This window comes from Dermacentor albipictus, chromosome 4 (genome assembly GCF_038994185.2).
Source record: "Dermacentor albipictus isolate Rhodes 1998 colony chromosome 4, USDA_Dalb.pri_finalv2, whole genome shotgun sequence".
NCBI classification, from domain to species: domain Eukaryota; kingdom Metazoa; phylum Arthropoda; class Arachnida; order Ixodida; family Ixodidae; genus Dermacentor; species Dermacentor albipictus.
In genome coordinates, this window is record NC_091824.1 from 152,981,107 (window position 1) to 153,002,118 (window position 21,012).

The window sequence follows — 21,012 nt, forward strand, 5'->3', positions numbered from 1 at the left end:
TTTCTGACATTTCTTTATAGTAAGTGTACTTTTTTTTCAGCCATCTCCCTGTGACAATTTTCATTGTCCACACTCATATTGCAGACTGGGAAACAGGTAGATATCCTCTCATAGGAACATTGTGGAACCACGGTCAGGAGGAAACCAACGTAGTCAGCGCGCCTTCTCTTGTAAGTATACTTGTGACAGTATTTCATTATAATATTTCTAAACTGTACTATTGGTAAATTACAATACTCTCTCACTTAATGCTAACGTATTCACAAGGCTAATCAACTTTACAGGGAAAAAAAGGTTATTACGTTTTTCGCTGATTAGCGCCACAAGAAAGGCACAGGCAGTGTCGTTGCCGTAAAGATGATTGGCGCGCGTCTGCAATTATGGCTATCACCATAATTTTTAATTTCCATAACTTTAATGCCACGCGGAATCGCTCAGGTAAGAAAAAAATACACATTGCAATATTGATTAGCGGAATATGATCATTTGGAATCCCACTTGAGCACAAATGATCACATGGTATTATTAGATGTAGGGTTTATTAGTTATGTTAGCTTATTGAGCAGAGTGGCTTTATGTTCAAGATGTAGAGTAAATGGTTTTCCTGTTGAAAGTTTGGTTCTCAAGTTACGCTAATTCCTCCTATCTTACTTTAGATTCTTCGACAACGGCCAGGAGCGTTGTAAGGGCAGGGAAGAACATTTAGGCTCCACCGCGCGCCCTCATGACGTGGTCATAAATTTTAGCGTCTGTCTTTTACCTCGCCCTTGAGCTGCCATTTTCAAACAAGGGTTCCACATATAGTAATTGTGCCCCCCCCCCCCAAAAAAAAAAAACTTGCTGACGTCATGGGCTCTGATTTGTCTCTCTATCGTCAACAAAAATGGCAAAGCTGGAGCAGTCGCTGTTGTTATTCTAACAGCGTTGATGAAGTTTTTCGAACCTTCATGCAGTCGACTTTCTTTAATTGGCGCCTGGGGCATGAGTCTAACCTGGTAGCTTGCAAATGGTTTACGAAACCTGAATGTTATTCGCTAGTGCAATTTATTTTTATTGGCAAACGTGAATTATGTTCTCCATTTTTATCATGCTACAACGCAAATGACTTACCTTCTTAATAGTATTTTTAACGTTGTAACTTAATTCTTTTTAGCTTCGCACTGCCAGAGACCTAAACGCTGGCAGCATTCCTCCAAGAACTTGTGTCATGGCGTCGTTCACACTGATGGTGGGAGAGTTCCATAAGGTCAAGATCTCCGCGAAGAACGTTCTAAGCGCGGGATCTTTGGTGATTAAGGACTTCTCGCAGGTAGGTGCCCCTCGTGATCTCGGGAATGGCCGTAAGGTCGTGACGTAGCCAGAAATTTCGTTCGGGGGAGAGGGGGGGGGGTGTTCTCACGTTCCAGCTCGGCTTGCTCTTTCTAGAATTTGTCGAGAGATGAAATACATGACTAATGACTGCGTTTCTATTGCCAAAGGTGCGGCAAACGAATTCTTGAACGCTACGCCCTGTCAAGACATGTAAAATACGTATTTCTTCATAGAAGAATATATTCGTATGTCCCACAATACTGTGCCAGAAGTAACTGATAAAAATGCTTGCATGTTTTTGTCTATTTAATAAGTAAAGAAAGTATTACCTGAACTTTAGAACTATATCAGTTCGAAACCAACAAAACTGTGCATGCCGCCGGCATGAAAAACGCGAGTGCTATGAAATGAACAAGTTGAGGACAAATATTTTAACGAAATTTTGTCAATAAAGAACCTTGTTTACGTTTTTGTACATACTACGGCCAGGGAAAAATCTCGCCGACGCTGTCCTTCGTTGCAATGTATTGTGCAAGAGCAGCTGTCACCGGTCGTGTATTGTGAGTAAATGCACCAAAATTATAGTCGCAACAGATAGCACATGTTAAAAGCACGACTTCTGCAATATACACATAAAGAATGCTAAGATCCAATGGAATATACAAATGCGAAGATACAGCTTGACACAGGGCAAAAAAAGTGTTACTCGAAACAAAGTTCTCTGCATGTACACACAAAACCGTGCAACAAGATATTTAAGAGACGCATAAACCTCCAATAAATATACGTGTCTAAGCAAAAGTCACTGTATAAGATGCGTCAAACAAGGGGAATAAACACGTTGAACAATCATGGATTCACAGATGTTACATGCCTATGCGCCCCTCCCCCCCCCCCCCCGCCCGCGCCCTCCCTGCACTCTCGCCGAGGCATCGCACTCGACGAAAGGCGGTGCGCTTCCTCCCCGCTTTCTCTCTGGCGCACACAAGACAGCCGCCGTTGTCGGCTCACCCATCTCCCCTCCACTCTACGCTTTCACCCGAACATGCAGAATGGGGCGTGCGGTGACGTTGTTATCGCCCTTGGACTTTATGCGAAACATGAGGGCAATGGCGACGGCAGGAATACACCTGCAGTGTCCATATATTGCTATCGCAATAACAGGATAAGAGTATTCGGCAAATAAATAGTCCCGTGGTCCGTTAATTTCCGCAAGAGAAGAAGTAACAAAATCGAACTTCCACCATGCGACAATTCGCTGCGCCGCAACAATGACTTTTCTTTTGTGGGGTGAGGGCACTGAAATGAAAAAAAAAAGAACGCAAAGGAAAGCATCTTACCAGAATCGAATGCCCACTTGGGCCTATAATTTGGCTGCCTAAGGAATGTCGAAGAAAACGTGAGACGCTTGGTTCACAGAGAACCATATGCATTCCTCTCGGTATCCTACACTGGCAAGACAAAAGACTTTACGGAGGGGTTGCAGAAGATAGAAGTGAATGTGACGCCCTCAAGCGAAGGCGTTGCAATCGGTCGAGTGCCCATTGACGGCGAGCAGCCATTGTTTATTTTTCTCGTCTGCTGGACAGAAAGCGTCCAAAACTCTGCCAAGCCAAAATCCAATCGGCCAGAGAAAAAACAAACGTGCATCAAAGAGCGCCGCGCGGGGGCGTGGGCAACACGAGAAAAGCGCATGAGCTCTGGCTGGCTCTGGCAGCCCGCGGGTACAAAGAACAAGAAATTTGAAGAGGCTGAATGTGTTCTAGCAATAAAAGTAAACTTAACAAACAAATAAGAAAATAGTTAGCTTTGCTGGCTTTAACGTATTGACATGGATGCTTTTGGGCAGGTGAAAAAAAAATTGATATTTTTTTCGGTGACACGACGGCACAAATGAACCACCGCAACGCTTCGTTTCGTCAGACCTCGTTGCGTGCTTTGTCAACTTGTTTGATAGTGTGTTGATTTGGCTTGTCTCGTTGTATGGTCCGATGTATGACTTTAGAGAAGTCGATGCACCTTTGTTGCCAAATGTTTATAAGACCATTACGCCCACATCGTTCCGTAATAAAAAAAAATCAAAAGGACAGCTTTGGAAATGTCAATGCACCTTTCGAATCAAAATTTCATGGGAACTTTATGGTCATGAAGTTTCGGAATTGAAGACCATGCGCTCCTTAGATTCCGCAGCCTTCGCGAGATACCGCATTGAGTCCACTCGTTATCAAAACGCACTTGAAGTTTTGTGCTCGGATGGGGCTCCTTGAGTATGTGACTCCCGGCGGACGGGCTGTCCACAAAATCCAGCCCGAGTTCACAATGTTCGCGCCGAAATGTCTTTTTGAGCTTAAAAATAGACGATCTAGACAAGTCAGAACAATTTCCGGCGCCCTGGTTATTTGGTGGGCGGTGCATGACAGCACAAAAAAAAATTTCGGAGGGGGGAGGGGCTGAAGCCCCATCAGCCCCCCCCCCCTCTCTGGCTACGCCCCTGTCATAAGGTTGTAGAAAATATGAGCTAAGGCCGTCGCATTGCCTAGCTATGCTATGCCATCTGTACCAACATGATTCTTGAGTGCAATAAAAAAAATCTGTCCACCTTCCTACCTGGTATGGTAGCTCCAATAACAACAACAGCAAAAAAAATTTTGTACGCGCATTTGATAAATTCCCTTCGTCCACGTTCACATTTCTTCGCAGCTTTGCAGCCGAAAAACCGGCGTGCTTGTCGTAAACAAGGCCCTAGTGAAGCTGTACTCCGATGGCTACAACCGGACATACGTCTATGATGATGCTGAAACAATGACAGCAAAGGTTCGTGAAACTATTATAGAGTTGGCTGCCTACGTTTTCATTTCCAATGTTCGATCAGTCTCGTACATAGGATTCCTCATTGGTTTGTTTACGTAATTTTAAAGCACTTTTTTATGAATAGGCTGGTTAATCTTCCTATATATAGGTAAATGAACTAGAGATGCAAACGAGAGAGGCACCAGAAAGGTGCCACGTGCGGTGGCGGTGTCTTGGTAGAACAGTTCGAGCAGATGTGCTCGAAGAAGGCTGAAGTTTGAGCGTTCTTTATGACGAGCGTTGTGTCATCTTTCATTAGACATGTGACTTCATGCTCACGTGAATGAGTGCGTCTCTATCTTTTTCCGGTGTTCAAGGCTGTGGCTTTCTTCAAGCTCTACCAACACGTGCGTCAGGGCTGGGCTGTGTTCGATACAGAATTTGAGGACTACGATGACACCTGCGGCAACGGCACCTTCAGCAGGCTGAAGGCTTTCAAGGCGAAGCTTGGCGCGTGATCCCAGTGTTTGATACATAAAAGGGGGGCAACACTAGGCAGCCTCATATATTGGTTGGACATCGTAATTAGCTCTTTTTTTGGGTAGTATACTCCACTATTGCGTGCTGGCAAGCGCCCTTGTGTGCTTATGTGTCACACAATGCATAAAAATTAAATACCTTTGTGATATGCGGCTCCGGAAGTGTCGAGACTGAGAGTATGGAGTTGGGCTGGTTAGCTCAAGCCGACTAAGACCTCAGATGGCTACATAATCATGTGCACTAGTTGTCTGAGCTGTTAGTGGCGTTGAACTCAAATCAGCTGTAGACCAAAGTCCTACACTTGTGCAAGTGAGTTCTCCTGTATCTAGTTATATTGCACCGCTTCTTCCAGATGCTCTCACCAACAGTTACTTAAACAAACATCGGCGATTTTTGTCAAAACTTTGATAATATTAAAGAACGCAGAAAACTACTGCGCTGGAAGCCACAATGCAACCGATTACCAAACTGAACACGATGAAATTCTGTTTTACAAGTTGTATGTAGCACTAGCTAAAAGCTTCGTGAGCTCTTAGTCTGACGTTGCCTACGACACAAGTAAGAGATTATTTTATTGGACCCAAGCGGAGTTTATTTGTGAATGATACTGTATATAGTTACCCAAATGCAAATTTAAGATTTACATGGACGATAAGATATCTTTTATATAACGTTGCTACATCGAGATGATTACTATATCAGACGAAGTCCTTCATTGCGTTCATCGGGGACCTATGATTTATTAGATGTTAAATAAGACAACATTCAAGCACTCGCGCGATAACAGCAGCGAGAGAGCGGCCCCAGGAAATTTCTGGTGACGGGCCTTACCAGTATCCTGCGCTGGAACACAAAGCGTGTTTTATGCGAAGCATATTACGAGAGCTCAACCCAGCTCCTCAGGCGCGGCGGTGTCGCCTTGAATACCACGTGACACCGTGACGTCACGACAGAGGAGAAGTGGCTTTGGCTCAACTCTTGCAAGATGAGCTGGGTGGGAATCGAACCAGGGTCTCCGGAGTGTGAGACGGAAACGCTACCACTGAGCCACGAGTACGATGCTTCAAAGCGGTACAAAAGCGCCTCTAGTGAACGCGGTGTTGCCTTAGAAACGAGCTGTTTCAAAGGCTCAGGCGTGCGTCGCTTGCTCAGGCGCACATTTCGTTGCCGCGCCGAACGCTGCGTTGCTCGACGCTCACCGCGTCCAATGCGGGGCGTCCAAGGCGAAGCAGAGTAACGCATGAGTTGTTTCTTCGTCTAGCCGAACCAAATATAGCCAAGCAACAGCAGTTCACCAGGCTAAACAGTGGTTCAACAACTAAAATAAAGGCTAGTATGCTTCGCATCCTGGGCTTAACCTTACCTAAGCCACAGCCATTTTTTTTAGTTGCTCCACTGTGCGAAAAGTCTATTCTTAAGTTTTGAGTTAAAAGACATACGTTATACGCCTTAGAATGAATACACAAAATTTCTCGTATATACTACGGCAACCTTGACATGTAAAATTGTCGTTATGTACAGAGTAAAAGTGTTCGAAAGCTGCGGGCTTAGATGTTAACAGACTCCTCCTGCTCGATATAGCTGTCAATGTTTTTCTTGCTCGCTAGATTTAGCGCACTACGCCAGTGAGCAAAACCGGAAGTGATCCAGGGCCTAAGACAGCGAAAGGACCTATACCGCTATTTATTTACGTCGCAACATCACATATAATAACACACGTGTTGAATTTCCAGAGCAAACAAACATGCTAGGCAGTTATTCCTGTTCAGCACTTGGTAGGGAGGGCCACTTATTTTGTGGAAGAACTGATTGCTATATCTGATGGGGTAATTCATAATTAAGATGTCTCATACTTCAGTTGACTTATTGATAGATAAATTATTATTTGCTTTAAATTAAACACCGCGACCTTGTATGGGAAGCTACAGCTTTTCCCGGTCATGATGAATTTTTCCAGAAGTCGATAAAACGTATTGTCGGTCGCTATCTACAAAGTATACCTACAGAGCACAGGTTGATAACTATTATGTGCAAGCAGATTGAATCAAAACTACACTAATGGACTTTTACAGAAGTTTCCCTAAGGTAAGTGTGAAAGTGCTTATTTAATGAAGAATCTCGCTTGCATAAATTGTGTTACTTTCCGCCTAACAAAAAAATCGGAACTATGAAGACATTTGATGTTTTATAATTAAGTTATAACTCACAAATGGCTATTAAAAATACCCAGATTTCTTCATTGTTGATAAGAATTGGGCGGGAATATATCAACTTTAGAAAGACAATGTTGCCGGTCTCCCCATGAATAAGATTTGCCATTTGACAAGCGTACGCGCTTTCTTCCTAGCTTTTGTATCGATATAATGAATTATTCTTTTACAGACTCCGTGAACCTTTCCTTTTGCGTATTTCAACTATACAGTGAAATGACGCGGTGTAAATCATTCTGTAATTACGTGGATTTCATTATTTCGCACCGCGAATTTCATGAAGGCAGGCGAAATATTATATTGTATATATATTTTTTTGTTCTGGCCAGGGGCTTTTGAGCATTCTGCTAGCATTCAACTTTTGTTTACAAGAATTGTATATTTTTCTCTTCGCTTGTAGTGGCGGTGTGGCAGTTCTGCGCGGCCAACTGGCGTAGTCGAAGGTAACACGGTTTTTTTTTTTTTCCAAGTTGCTGCTTTTGTTCCCGGCCTCCACTCGCCGCGGTGGCTCGCGGTCTATGGTGTTCTACCACTTATCACGAGGTCGCGGGTTCGATTCCTAGATGCTGAAGCCGCAATATGATGAGGGGAAATGTAAAACCGCTGCTGTACTTAGATTTAGACACACGAGAAGGGAAGCCCAGGTAAACAAAATAATTTGGAGACCGGCACTCATAACCAACTTTACCCCGCTCTGTGACCGGTTCAAACATAAACTTCAAAATCGAAATTGATGTACCGACATGTATTTCATGGTGCTGTTTGAGACAGCGCTGCGCATGCTCTTAAACACACAAGAACTCCTCAGCACGCAATGATAGCACCATAGTTGGTGCATTCGACTCTCATAGGCACATTGCCGCTCCGGCACGATTCGATACTCTGTGGCAGTGGCGTTTCATTGCGGACACGGCTTCTGAAGACGCTTTTGCGCCCTTCACCATTGGTACTGCCACCACCGCGGTACGGACGCGCATGCGCGGCCCGCGAATAGAGGATTAGGTCTCCCAAGGCGCACAGTGCGTTCGGCTGCAAAAGCGACGAAGCCAGGGTAACGCACGGTTAAGCATCGGTCAGTCGGCTTTGCCAGAGCCACGCCTGCGTTCTGGCATCCGCAGCTTGCACGATTGTTGTGCGCACATACGTTAGCATTCCTGTCCCGGAGATTCGTGAATAACACATCCACGTGCTGCATACACTGACCTGAGCGTAACGTATACAGTACACGTCACGCTAAGCCTAATTCTTCCTTTGGGCGCTGAAGAACACTGGTGGTGGTTCTTCGATTTCATCGCGTGTATCTCCAAGGTGCGGCGCATTCGACACCGCTGTTGGCGTTTTTATCCAGCCAGCGTAAGAATCTTTCATATGGACCAACACACCACATACGCGATCAAGTAGGCGTGCGTATGCGAAGGCTTCCTATACGCCAGTATTCACAAACGCTTTCAGTGATACGCCAAACTTTTGCTATCACTTTCACTACTTCTCCAATGGGCGGAACTGCCGGTTCTTTTGTTTTTCTGTTGATATCGTAGCGATACGAAGGAAGCAGATGTGCCTCGCAAAGTTCCCGTGCACTTAGCGAAAGTTCACTGTAAAAGCACTTTGCGTGCGACACGGTATATGCACCTGTATTACCTAGTTAATTTGCCCTTTACGAAAGCAGTGTGCACAAACATAAGCGAGTTAACTAAATCGACTGGTTCGGAGATTTCACCAGGCAGAGAATATGTCGATTATTATTGTAGCGCATGGGTTGCCTGCAGTGACGCCACCTGCTCATGGATTATAGCTGAGTAACACCGAATTTTCATGGTTTCTCACTCTACGAAGAAAACAAGGTAGCTAACGAAAAAGCAGACACCTTCAATTACTGCGGAACATGACCAAATGCTTTTCACGACAATGCAAGGTGACGTTATGAAGCTTCCACTGTAGAATACTGGATATCGTTCCTGCATAATTACTTTTTTCGTGACGAACCTGAAACAACTCATCTTTCTTCTTTTTTTCTACCGTCACTTCTCCATCCGCAGAATATTCTTCGTACTTAAGTTTTTCGTCATAAAAGTCATTGTCCTTTGGTGTGTGATAGTTGATACCAGACAGTGATATAATATAGCAGTTCTACATAAATTCGTTGAAGCGTTTGGGAAGTTAGGCTACTAAGTGTGCCGACCCTGGTGCACTGAACCTTTTCATGATGTTTCCGCTAGTACAACTGTTTTCCCTACGTCACCCGATGCCCCCGTTTTTTATTTTGTTTCAGTTTTCGTTATTTCCTTTTGCTGCGTTCATTTTCCTTCGCCTACAGCGGGGCCAATCCCCATTGTGGGTATCCGTACATCAGCCGAATTGTGGCAACAACTGCAGCAGCAGCGCCGGTTACTCCACACAGAAATCAAAAGAGCGGGCGTTGACATATATACTAGAGGACGGAAAACGTAAATAGCCGGTGGTGCTTCGTTTGTATGCCGGACGAATAAAGTAAGTTACATCCGCCGACGCACAATTTAAGCCGCGGAGTGCACTATTTGAGCGATAAACGAGCGCTGTCTACCCACTGGCAAACTCCGGGAAATTATTTACATGGTGCCAGGAGTGACGGGTGTGTAAATCAGTCCCGATATTACATGGTTGATGTAGAGGCTTCGATAACACGTGCTCTGTTTGCATCACCGGAAGTTTAGCTGTCACCCTCCTGGTGCTTGTGTCCAAACGCTGGCTCATATCCACAGCGGAAGATCGACCCACCAGTAGACGGTTACGCTCGTGTAGACTTCTTGCACTACAGTCGCAGGTATTCCTTTTTCATTTCATGTTTTTACGAAGGCTGCATTAATGACTAACCCACAAGCGCTGACTGACGGTTTCGAATGACGCGCTCTAACATACGGAGCACCTTTAGCGTATTTTTTTTTTGGCTCCTGTACAAATTTCTTCTGCAGTCAAAAAGTTCTATATATGGAGGCAAAGTGCACAATTTTAAAGGCGTCCATGAAAATGTTCCCACATTGTCATCTGCGTTCGTTTAAACTGGGAAAGAGAAAGAAATTAATATTTTTTCCAGGAGTAAAATGAAACAAATACATCACCGAGTGTTATATTTGACTTATATTACAGCTATTGTCTTCCCCGTTTGGGCAAACGCTGGCTTCACCAATATCTGTTCCTAGAAACCAAGGGCGCTGTCAAGGTATTCCGGCCATCCTTGATGCAGTAATAAAAATTTGTACCCAAGTATACCGTCGTATTTAGGTTGATTTACGAGAGTAATAGAATACCGCAAGAAAGTACGTACGAAAATTGTCTCTATCGAGTAGCGCGAAGTCTAGAAGGTTGACTTAAACATGGGACAAACGGTTGCCCACGCACAAACAAGCAGCCAGCGCACTATTTGTAACCATTGAACAATAAAAAAAAGTTCAGGACGAATAAAGTTTGCCTTTAAGAGTGGAACATGATCGCATTTAATGATCCGTGACTGCTTCTCACACTTTCCGGCAACTGTAGCTTATGTAACCGTAATCTTTACCGTGAAACACTGGTGGCGGATGCTATGCACGAAGGCGAGCTTTCTGGTAGAAACGCGGCCTCTTGCGTGGGCCGATCCTGGAGGTTGTGCGCAGCCGCGCCAAATTATTTACATAATTTTCAGCTTTCCATTATTGTTTCGCACTTTTATTATCTCAGTCTGAGAAGATTTACCAGAAAAGGCATGTGCAGTCGGTGTTTCCTTTCATGACTACTTGTGGGCTGTCATTCTCAAAATTCCGTGGAATAACATCGTCAAGAATGTAAGACAAGGTGTGAGGAACTTTTTTGACAGAATAGTGTGGAAATATACCTAGCATATATCGCACGCCATATAGAAAGGCGTGGAATATACGTACACCTCACGGGGACGCCCCCGTGAGGTGTACGCCCCCGTGCTCACGGGGACGCCCACCGACACCGGACTTCCTGCGATACGGGGTCCTTAACGCTTTTGCGTTATAAAAGTATCAGGTTTTATGTGCCAAAAGTACCATCAGATTATGAGGCGCGGCGTAGTGGACGACTCCAGATTAATTTTGAACATCCGGTCTTTCTTGTGTGTTTCTTTTTTTTTACCTTGCACCCAATGCACGCTAGACAAGCGTTCTTGCCTTCCGCCCCCAACGGAATGCAGCTGCCGCCTCCGGGATAAAATCCGCGACCGCAAGCGCAACTGAGCTACCGCTGCGAGTCACGAGAACGTGATCTATTTGGGTGAAGGCAACTGGTCAATAAACCCACATATGCTACCTGAAGGCATCAATGTAGCCGGATTCGAGACCCTCGTTGTGTAATGAACGAGAAGAAAGAGGGTTAACCCAGGGGCCCGATATTTATTAGTCATGTGATAAGAAGCCAACAAACACTGACACCAAAGACAACATAGGGGAAATTACTTGTGCTTGATCAATGAAATTAATAAAGTATAAATTAATGGAAATTAAAGTGGATGAAAAAACAACTTGCCGCAGGTGGAAACCGAACCCACACGCCTGCGGCAAAAAAGACGTTCCACGTCCGCCGCCAAGGTCTGTGAGTGGTGACGCTGGCTAACACTCTCAGGGTTCTACTAGCACACATAAATACCCTAGAAAGTGGATGGGGAAACGGCGCCGCGGTAGCTCAATTGGTAGAGCATCGCACGCGAAATGCGAAGGTGTTGGGTTCGGTTCCCACCTGCGGCAAGTTGTTTTTTCATCCACTTTAAATTAATTTATAGTTTCTTAATTTCATTGATCAAGCACAAGTAATTTCCACTATGTTGTCCTTGGTGTCAGTGTTTGTTGGCTTCTTATCACATGACTAATATATATACGTATAAAATATATATATATCAGGTGTCTGTTCTTGACATGAGTCAAAGCCGAAGAAATTGAAACACAAGACCCTGTTATCGCACCCAAATGCATCGCTATCCAAGCACTTATATGATATGTCTTACATGTCAACTGGTGCAAACTTACAGAAACAAGCAATAAAAAATCATGCAGCGCATTTGACCAGTATTAGGATGTAACATTCGCCTCTGATTCTTTTCACTTGGAACACTCGAGTTGATGCCTTTCTAGCCCGAAACACAGACACAAAAACACACACGCACGCACACACACAGCTCATTATGTCTCATCAGCGCCTGTTGTTCTAAAAGATATTACTAGCGCATTTATTGAATTCATTGAGCATTGGGCTACGTACTATAGGAAGTTTCGAGATACGACTACCTTCTGAACGTGCGTAATCAAAGTTATCCTGCGCATCTTCTTTTTTAGGAGGCTTCAATAATCGAGGAGTTTAATTTGTCCTTCACTTTCTCCAGCCTGCAGCACGACTAGGTGAGCAGCACAAGTTCAACATCGAGCAAGAAGAAAATTGGAGGACGCTTAAGCTTCGCCTTCAAGAGTGGGACGCGACAGCGTTCCCGTCGACCCGCCAAGGGGTCGACAATGCGCTACGGCACAGCGATCACTTACGATGCGCCCCGCATCGGAATTAGCGCCCACCTATCACGCGGTGAGCGTCGAGCAACGCAGCGTTCGGCGCGGCAACGAAACGTGCGCCTGAGCGAACGGAACGAACCAAAGAACTCGGTGTCTCGGAGGGGAAACGATCTACGCCAGCCAAACGTCGTGATCGGCACTGGCAGAGAGATAGATAGTGATCTAAACCGGGAGCACGGCGAAGCGTCGTCAGGGGAGAGGGAGTCCCGCGACGCGCCTGGCAGCGGTCCCAATGCGCGCGCGGCGCGCCTCCTGTCGGGGCAGCGCCGTACATTGAGAGGAGCGGGTCTTCTGTGTTTGCCGCAAGATGGCTCTGCGTGTGCGGAAAGCGCAGAAGAAATGCAGCGGAAACGCACTTCGCAACTCGTGTAATTGTGACTTCTGTACGTTACATGTTCATAATTACCGATATACACCGCAGTATAACTTTCCACGGCTCGTTTCGAAGGCAACACCGCATTCACTAGAGGCGCGTTTGCACCGCTTGGAAGCGTCGAACTCGTGGCTGAGTGGTAGCGTCTCCGTCTCACACTCTGGAGACCCTGGTTCGATTCCCACCGGGCCAATCTTGAAAGTTGCTTTTTATTTATGAAGCGCCTGCCGTGATTTATCGCTCACGGTCAACGCCGCAAACACCGACGCCGACACCCGACGCCGACGACACCGGCTTTTCTGCGACACGAGCTCCTTAACGCTATCGCGTTAATACGTACTCGCACACCGTGCTTGGTAGACACGATCACGATCGTCTTCAGATCATCTTAATGAATGTGTGGTGTTTATTGGCGCAAGGGCCAGGTATGGCCAGAGAGCGCCACTCAGAACACCTTTAAGCACGCCACATAGGATGGCACGCTTGCGCATCTAGCCATCATACTGTACAGGCTGTCCCAATAAATATATCCAAAAATAAAAGACAACAAAACAATGGAAGTCTTTACGTGAACGGTAATCACTATTTGTTGTGTACGGGGGCTGCTCACACAACTCATGACCATTTTAATCATTGTTCACAAATAATTACTCAGCTGTCTTTAGTTTACTCACCTTTAATAAACTTGCATAATCGATAAAGTGCCCATGAAGAACTTGTGGCGGATGTCGAGAAATGAGCGGTAACCGCTTTTAAAGCAGCGTATGTCTTGTGCGGTCTATTTTCTTTTTCTAGACGAAAAAAATTTCCACGTGAAAATGAGTCCCCGCGCCATTGCAGCATCTGTCTTACCGCGCTGGGAACGAGCGACCGCGCCCTTTCGCCGACGCGCCAGCAAGTTTACGCTCACATCTTGAATCATTAATCAAACGCGAAGCCCTGGCCTTGAATGTTCGTAAGGTTAAATTAAAATAAATTCAAGCGTTTAGGGTGCCAAATCACCATGTCATGAGGCACGCTGTAGTAGGTACTCTAGATTAATTTTGACCTCCTGCGGTGGTTCTTAACGTGCACCTTGGCAGCGCGCAGTACACGCGGGTTCTTGCATCCCGCCTCCATCGGAAGGTGGTCGCCGTGGCCAGGGTTAAAACCGCGACATACAGCGACTTCGAGCAACGCAGGCCTACGCCATAGCCAATTGGCTACCGCGGTGGACATGTGCTTAAGATACACAGTGTACTAAACAACTAGGTTTATGTGGACGCGTTGTCGCATGGTATTTGTTTCAAATTTTACGTGCTTTCTGTATTACCCAGAAAAAAAAAATTACTACACAAGACTTACAGCATTCAAAGCAATGTAAGTCTTGTGTAGTAATTTTTTTCAGTTTTCGATATCATCTACGACTTCTGCATTGACATCTATTAAATTAACTAAATGAATCGAAAGCTAGTAATAAAGTAGATGATTTATTAGTGCACGATGAAAAGAAGAAAAGAACGCTGTTGACTGGCGTGGGCAACGCCATTACAGGCGTTGCTCATCACCACACATTATAGGCGGCGTTTTCCTAAAATTATGCGCTACGTTCAAATTCTTTGTGACGTTTATTTGGGACAGCCGGTACAACTAGAATCTGCAGCGTTGGCAAGTGGTGGCCATGAACTGGCTGAACAAATAGCCGTGACGGCGACCAGCTTATTCTTATCGCATTATTGCCGCCACTGTTGACTTGTAATGGCTCCGCTGTCAACGGCCTCGTCACGAACTCTCAGATCCTGCGTCCGGTCCCTGCCAACAGGTGGTGAGCGGGGTCTTTCAGGGCGTTTGCTCTAAACACGCGTGCAGGAATAAGAAATCTATAGGACCATAGGTAGAGCTTACAGGAAGGGCGGCTAGTTTCAGCAGGTGTGGGCACTAGGGGAATAGCTGTGTTCCAAATCTCGGCGCGTGCGCAGTGCGTTAACAGGCTTGTATAGGCTAATAATTAGGTATAGTACATGCGAACGCCGGCAAGTGAATAATTTCAACCTACGTCACAATAGGTAATCATTCTAAATGTAATTTACAGCTTCGCTGTCCAACCACCGAGAGCTAATATACGGACACTCCAGCTGCATTTGTGCCGTCATCGTCGCCGTGAGATTCTGTATGAGTGAAAGCTTGACAGGGTGAGCCGGCGAACGCGGTTCAATCTCGCGTGCGCGAGCAAGGAACGCGGCCAGGAGCGTGCCCTCTCCTGTGGCGCGCGAGGGGAGTGAGGCGAAGGAGGAAGGACGTTCTTTACGGGTGACTGCTACGCTGCCACGATGTCCTTCTCGCTCGCCGCTCTGTACAGACTGTAGACAACCGCGGCGTCTGCTACGGCGTTCGCCACGCAGTAGGGTTGCAGTATGCTTCACGCACTGGCTGATTGCATGTAGCGTTATCTTCAGGATACTCATAAAATTATGCTCACGGTTGACTATAACCTACCCTCAATAGGGCTGGGACTGGGCAACACTTGACGGCGGAGCTGCCGAGCCGTCCTGCACAGAAGCACTGCTGGAAATTGCCTTTAACTTAGGCCTCAAGCAGCTTATACATGCACCAACACGTGTAACCACGAAAACCAGCAATATACTAGACCTCACCTTCTTAAGCGGCAATATTCCCGATAAAACATTTTCTTGGGACACAGTCAATGAAATTGCAGATCACAAAGCAACCATATGTTCACTAGCATTACACAAGAGGCCGCGTGCGCGAAACAAAAAGAGTCAAATATACGACTGGAAAAATGCCGATGACGTTAGTGTTCTTGACTTCCTAGAAGAATCTTACCCAGAATTCCTTCGGTGTTTCCACGATGGAAGCATGCCAACTGATAACCGACGGGTACTTTTCAGGGCCAATGTTGAGCACTGTCTCGCAAAATTTATGCCTCAGAAAATAAAGACCTTATATATGCAAGACGAACCCATGGATATCAAGAGAGATTGTACATTTAGAACGCAGAATTGCAAGGCTCAGAAAACTTAGAAACAAAAGAACTTCTTTCATCAAGTCTACAAGAAAAATTAGCGAACTTTGTCACGTGTTGAGGATAGCAGCGAAAACTGCTAAACATATGTACTTTGATGAAACCTTAAATAACTTCATTAAAAAATTCCTTCATAAATTTTGGCACTATCTCAAATCTAGGGTTGCGAAGAAAAGCAACTTATTGCCAACAGAAGCCTTAACCAAGGCTACCCAAATTAATCAATTTTTTCAATCAGTTTTCACAGTTGACAATAACACTATCCCACACAAGGTCGCACAGGCAAGTAACATAGGTTAGGTACCATGTGAGCTAAATGTAACGGAAGCGGGAATTCTTTCTTTATTACTTAATCTTGATATAAAAACATCCAGCGGCCCAGATAACATTCCAAATACTTTTCTCAGAAGGTACGCTGAACGGCTTTCCAAATACTTATTGCTAACTTATACAAAATCGTTGCAAACATATGAAGTTCCTTAAGAATGGAAAATTGCTAAAATTATTCCGATACATAAATCAGGTGATGCCACAAATCCTTCAAACTTCCGTCCTATTTCAATCACTTGTACAGCGGGGAAAATTTGTGAGCATCTAATATTAAAACACATCGTAACTATTGTTGAAAGTCATTCTTTAATTAACCCTAAGCAACATGGACTTAGGAGTGGTTTGTCTACAACAATTAAATTAATAGAGACTATTCATGACCTAGCATTAACAATCGATAAGCGAGGACAGGTAGACATAATTATTCTAGACCTATCAAAAGCATTTCATTGGGTATCGCATCCAAAATTAATCCGAAAGCTGCAAGGAATTCTGGGACACGGTATTCTTACAAAATGGTTGAAAGCATATTTGTCACGACGTCAACAATTCGTTCATTTCGAAGGGCAATCCTCAGACTAGGTTGAAGTTTTATCCGGTGTGCCTCAGGGCACAGTTTTAGCTCCCTTCTCTTCCTTCTTTTTATCAACGACATAGCAAATGGCATTGACGCAACGGCACGCATGTTCGCAGATGACTGCATTATTTATAAAGCAATATAGACCAAGGATGATCAGGTTGTTTTGAATGACGCACTTAAAGAGGTCGCCAAATGGTGTCAGGACTGGCAGATGACGCTAAAATTGTCTGCATGACAGTCACGAGAAAGAAAGCACCACTAACCTTTCCATATGAAATTCGAAATTCAGCAAAGAGAACTACAAAGGGTTGAAGAATACAAGCATTTAGGTATCATCATCATTTCTTCCGATCTAAAATGAAACAAACACGTGTCATACGCGGCAAGAAAATCACTGTCAGTGCATTTTCCCCTCAAACGGTCCCTCAGATACGCTACACCCAATACCAAACTACTCCCGTACACGTCACTCATACGGTCCGTTATAGAATACGGGGCCATATGCTCGTTCCCATACACTAAATGTGCCATAGCGAATGTAGAGAGCGTACGAAGAAAAGCAGCCAGATTCATTTATAATAAATACCCTCGTCATGATTCCCCAACTGAACTTCTACGCTTAGCCGGACTCCCAACAATGGGCGGTCGTGCTAGATATCTCACACTAAAATTCCTGCTCATTCTCCAGAGCAATGCTCTAAAAAAAAGACGAAAACAAGTTTTTAGTACACTCTAACGCTAGAATTTCAAGACCGAAGCACAATAAACAATTATCTGAGTATAGGTTTCACAGTGACGCCTTCAGGTATTCATACTTTCCACAAACTATCAGAGAATGGAATCTGTTACCACAAGCTTTCGATTGTGCAACCTTCGCTTCTTTATTGTCTAAGCTCTCTGACCATATCTTTGTAGCTACGTGATGAAATGTAGTTTTGACATTGTGGTCTATTGTCACCACGAATGTGCATTGTCTATTTCGCTGTACGTGTGTATGAATAAGCTTGTTTTTAAACCAAAGCCAAGGCATTTTGTAAATGATTATCGTTGAACCCTGTGCGAATGATGTTTTTTTTCTTTTAAAAATTAAAATTATATTATAGGGTTTTACGTGCCAAAACCTCTAGTGGAGGACTCCGGAAATTTCGAGCACCCGGGGTTCTTTAACGTGCACCTAAATCTAAGTACACGGGTGTTTTCGCATTTCGCCCCCATAGAAATGCGGCCGCCGTGGCCGGGATATATTTTTTCCCCTTTTATGAATGTACCATTTGCTGCCAAAGCCTCCGTTAAGGCTAGCAGTATGTACCAAATAAAAATTTAAAAAAATTACCGACGATTACGTTACTTCCTAATGCGAAATTTGAGCGCAGCAAATAAGCTGTTTCACCTTTTCGACAGATTGAGGCAAAGAAATCGAGCAACACATGTATGCGCTATCACAGAATTTTTTTTTATTTTTCACACGTATTCCTTTAACAAAGACTCCACTAACAGTTCTTGACAGTCATGAAGGAAGCTTTGTGGTCGGAGAAATAGACTGATATATGTTCGACTTGGTACACCAATGCTTGATTCTCAAAGACGTTCTCGGCGGCGGCGATGAGCTTCTGCTTCAGCCTCGCTTACTGCTGGTTGCTCTCGACGGCAGCGATGAGCCTCCGCTTCGGCGGCGCGAACTGCAGGGTCTTCTCGGCGGCGGCGATGAGCTTCTGCTTCAGCCTCGCTTACTGCTGGTTGCTCTCGACGGCGGCGATGAGCCTCCGGTTCGGCGGCGCGAACGGCAGGGTCTTCTCGGCGGTGGCACTTAGCCTCTGCTTCGTGACGCGTACTCCTGGATCATCTCGACGGCGGCGACGGTAAGCTTCTGCTTCGGCGGCACGCACCTCTGGATTCTGACGGCGACGGCGCTGGGCCTCTGCTCTGGCAGCTCGTTTAGCAGCAGCAGCAGCAGCAGCAGCAGCAGCAGCAGCAGCAGACGGAGGACTTCCATCGGTCGTCTCGCTCATGGCTCAGAAAGAACTGGCAGATAATTCCGCAGTGGTGAACGGCAGCGGCAATTTCGGCTCGGGCGGTGCACATATACAGATCCGCCGCCACCAATCTGGCTCTCTGATTGCCACCGCACAGGGCGAACGGCAGCGGCAATTTCGGCTCGGGCGGTGCACATATGCAGATCCGCCGCCACCGATCTGGCTCTCTGATTGCCACCGCACAGGGGTTGCATTGGAGGAGGAGCGAAGAAAGGAATTAAGTTCGAGCCGGCGCTTTGACAACCGGAGACTCGCAGGAAGAGGGGGGAGGGGGGCGGCGTGTACACCCAGCGGCAAACGATGGGGGCAGAAGCGCGCGCAGCAAGCGGACAACACGATAAAGGGAGGAGGGAAGAGATAGCAGCGACTGACTGATGCCGCTGACGCCGATAGTGAGTCAACCCCAGCTGCGGAGTTGGTTTCAGGGACAACGCCGCCGATGCCGACACAAACAATATGATACCCTCGCTTCCGCAGCGCTAAGAACCAGGTCTAGCCGTGGGAAGGTGGTCACGTATTCGTCGACGTGCCGGGGCCTACGTGAAATAACCGGTGCGTCGGCAACTGAAGAGCACCCTATCCGCCACACAAGAACAGGGGGGGGGGGACCCTTTCCTCCTCTTTCTGCATGGCGGCGACGGTGTTCTATGCAGTCACGTTATCTTGACCCTCTAGCGGCGTCAGCGGCATCCAGCGGTATCAGTCGGTCGCTGCTAGCGCTGGGGGATGAAAGGGGGGCGGAGCTGGTTACGAGGCCGACGACAACGCCGACGACGACGCGAAACCCAGGAACGGACGCCAAAGAGCTGCGCTTTAAAAAAAATGACTGTGGCTTAGGTAAGGTTAAGCCCAGGATGCGAAGCATACTAGCCTTTATTTTAGTTGTTGAACCACTGTTTAGCCTGGTGAACTACTGTTGCTTGGCTATGTTTGGTTCGGCTAGACGAAGAAACAACTCATGCTTTACTCTGCTTCGCCTTCAAGAGTGGAACGCGACAGCGTTCCCGTCGACCCACCATTACAATGGGCTACGGCGCAGCGACTACGCGCCCCGCATTGGACGCGGTGAGCGTCGAGCAACGCAGCGTTCGGCGCGGCAACGAAATGTGCGCCTGAGCAAGCGACGCACGCCTGAGCGTTAGAAACAGCTCGTTTCTAAGGCAACACCGCATTCACTAGAGGCGCTTTTGTACCGCTTTGAAGCATCGTACTCGTGGCTCAGTGGTAGCGTCTCCGTCTCACACTCCAGAGACCCTGGTTCGATTCCCACCCAGCCCATCTTGCAAGAGTTGAGGCAAAGCCACTTCTCCTCTGTCGTGACGTCATGGTGTCACGTGGTATTGAAGGCGACACCGCCACGCCTGAGGAGCTGGGTTGAGCTCTCGTAATATGCTTCGCATAAAAGTAATCGCGGACGTCGTAGTAGACACCTTTGGCGGACGCCGTAGACGCGTTACCGGCGCTTATGTGTCTTCGAAGCGGTCTGCGACGTGGCCAAAGTGCGCGCCCGCGCGGGCCTCATCTTCAAAGCGATCTGCAATGTTTGCAGAGAGCGCGTAGTTCCGGTAGTTTCGTATGCGTTAAAGCGACAGATGTACGGAGGTCAATTGGCTGGTGGCTGCTGCCAGGGTTTCTAACTCCAGCATCTTCACAGACACTTTACGCTGTCATCGAGCGATGTGTCTTCATGTTTATCTATGTGCGCTTGACACCGTGCTGGTTAATTTAGTGAAAACACGTCGACGGGCTAGTTGCTTTGAATCTATGATTGGCTGTGTAAGCGCGACTGAACCTGGACATAGAAAGAAGCAGACGCACAAATACAGCGCTGTTTCCGTGTGTCTGTTTCTTTCTACGTCTTCGTTGAGTAGCGCTTAAGGATTCTATTATTGTTAATATATTTAGCAAGCGAATGCTTAGAAGGTTATACGGCCGATAAAACTACTATCGTTACTTGGTACAGCTACCTACTCATTTGCTATCGCAATCGCTGCTTCGCCTTTCAGACGGAACTGGGAATTCTTTTCTTTCTTTTCCATTTTTTTTAAATTTTGCTGGACAACAGAAAGAGCAACAGCTGGTCCGCTTCGGAGTGGTGTCACCGGCTCGCTTAAATTATTCTGTTGAGTGGGTTGGTAAGCCCTAAACTCAGCAGAACAAGGAAAAAAGAAATGAAAGGGAAAGCAATCTCCTATGTTACGTAGATATATAGGCTAGAGAATGGTTATTCCAGTAACGCAAGCACTCACACCACCTGTTTTCAGTGATGTGTGTATATGCCTGCTT

General features: G+C 46.1%; 1 protein-coding gene across 1 annotated transcript; it reads left to right on the forward strand.

Annotated features, from left to right (window-relative positions):
* The first annotated feature begins 43 nt into the window (after positions 1–43).
* Positions 44–4,665, forward strand: LOC135903840 (uncharacterized). Its single transcript, XM_065434248.1, has 4 exons — positions 44–170; positions 1,154–1,309; positions 4,012–4,125; positions 4,479–4,665. The coding sequence occupies exons 2-4, from the start codon at positions 1,208–1,210 to the stop codon at positions 4,617–4,619; spliced, it is 357 nt and encodes a 118-aa protein (XP_065290320.1). The 5' UTR covers positions 44–170; positions 1,154–1,207; the 3' UTR covers positions 4,620–4,665.
* The last annotated feature ends 16,347 nt before the right edge of the window (positions 4,666–21,012 follow it).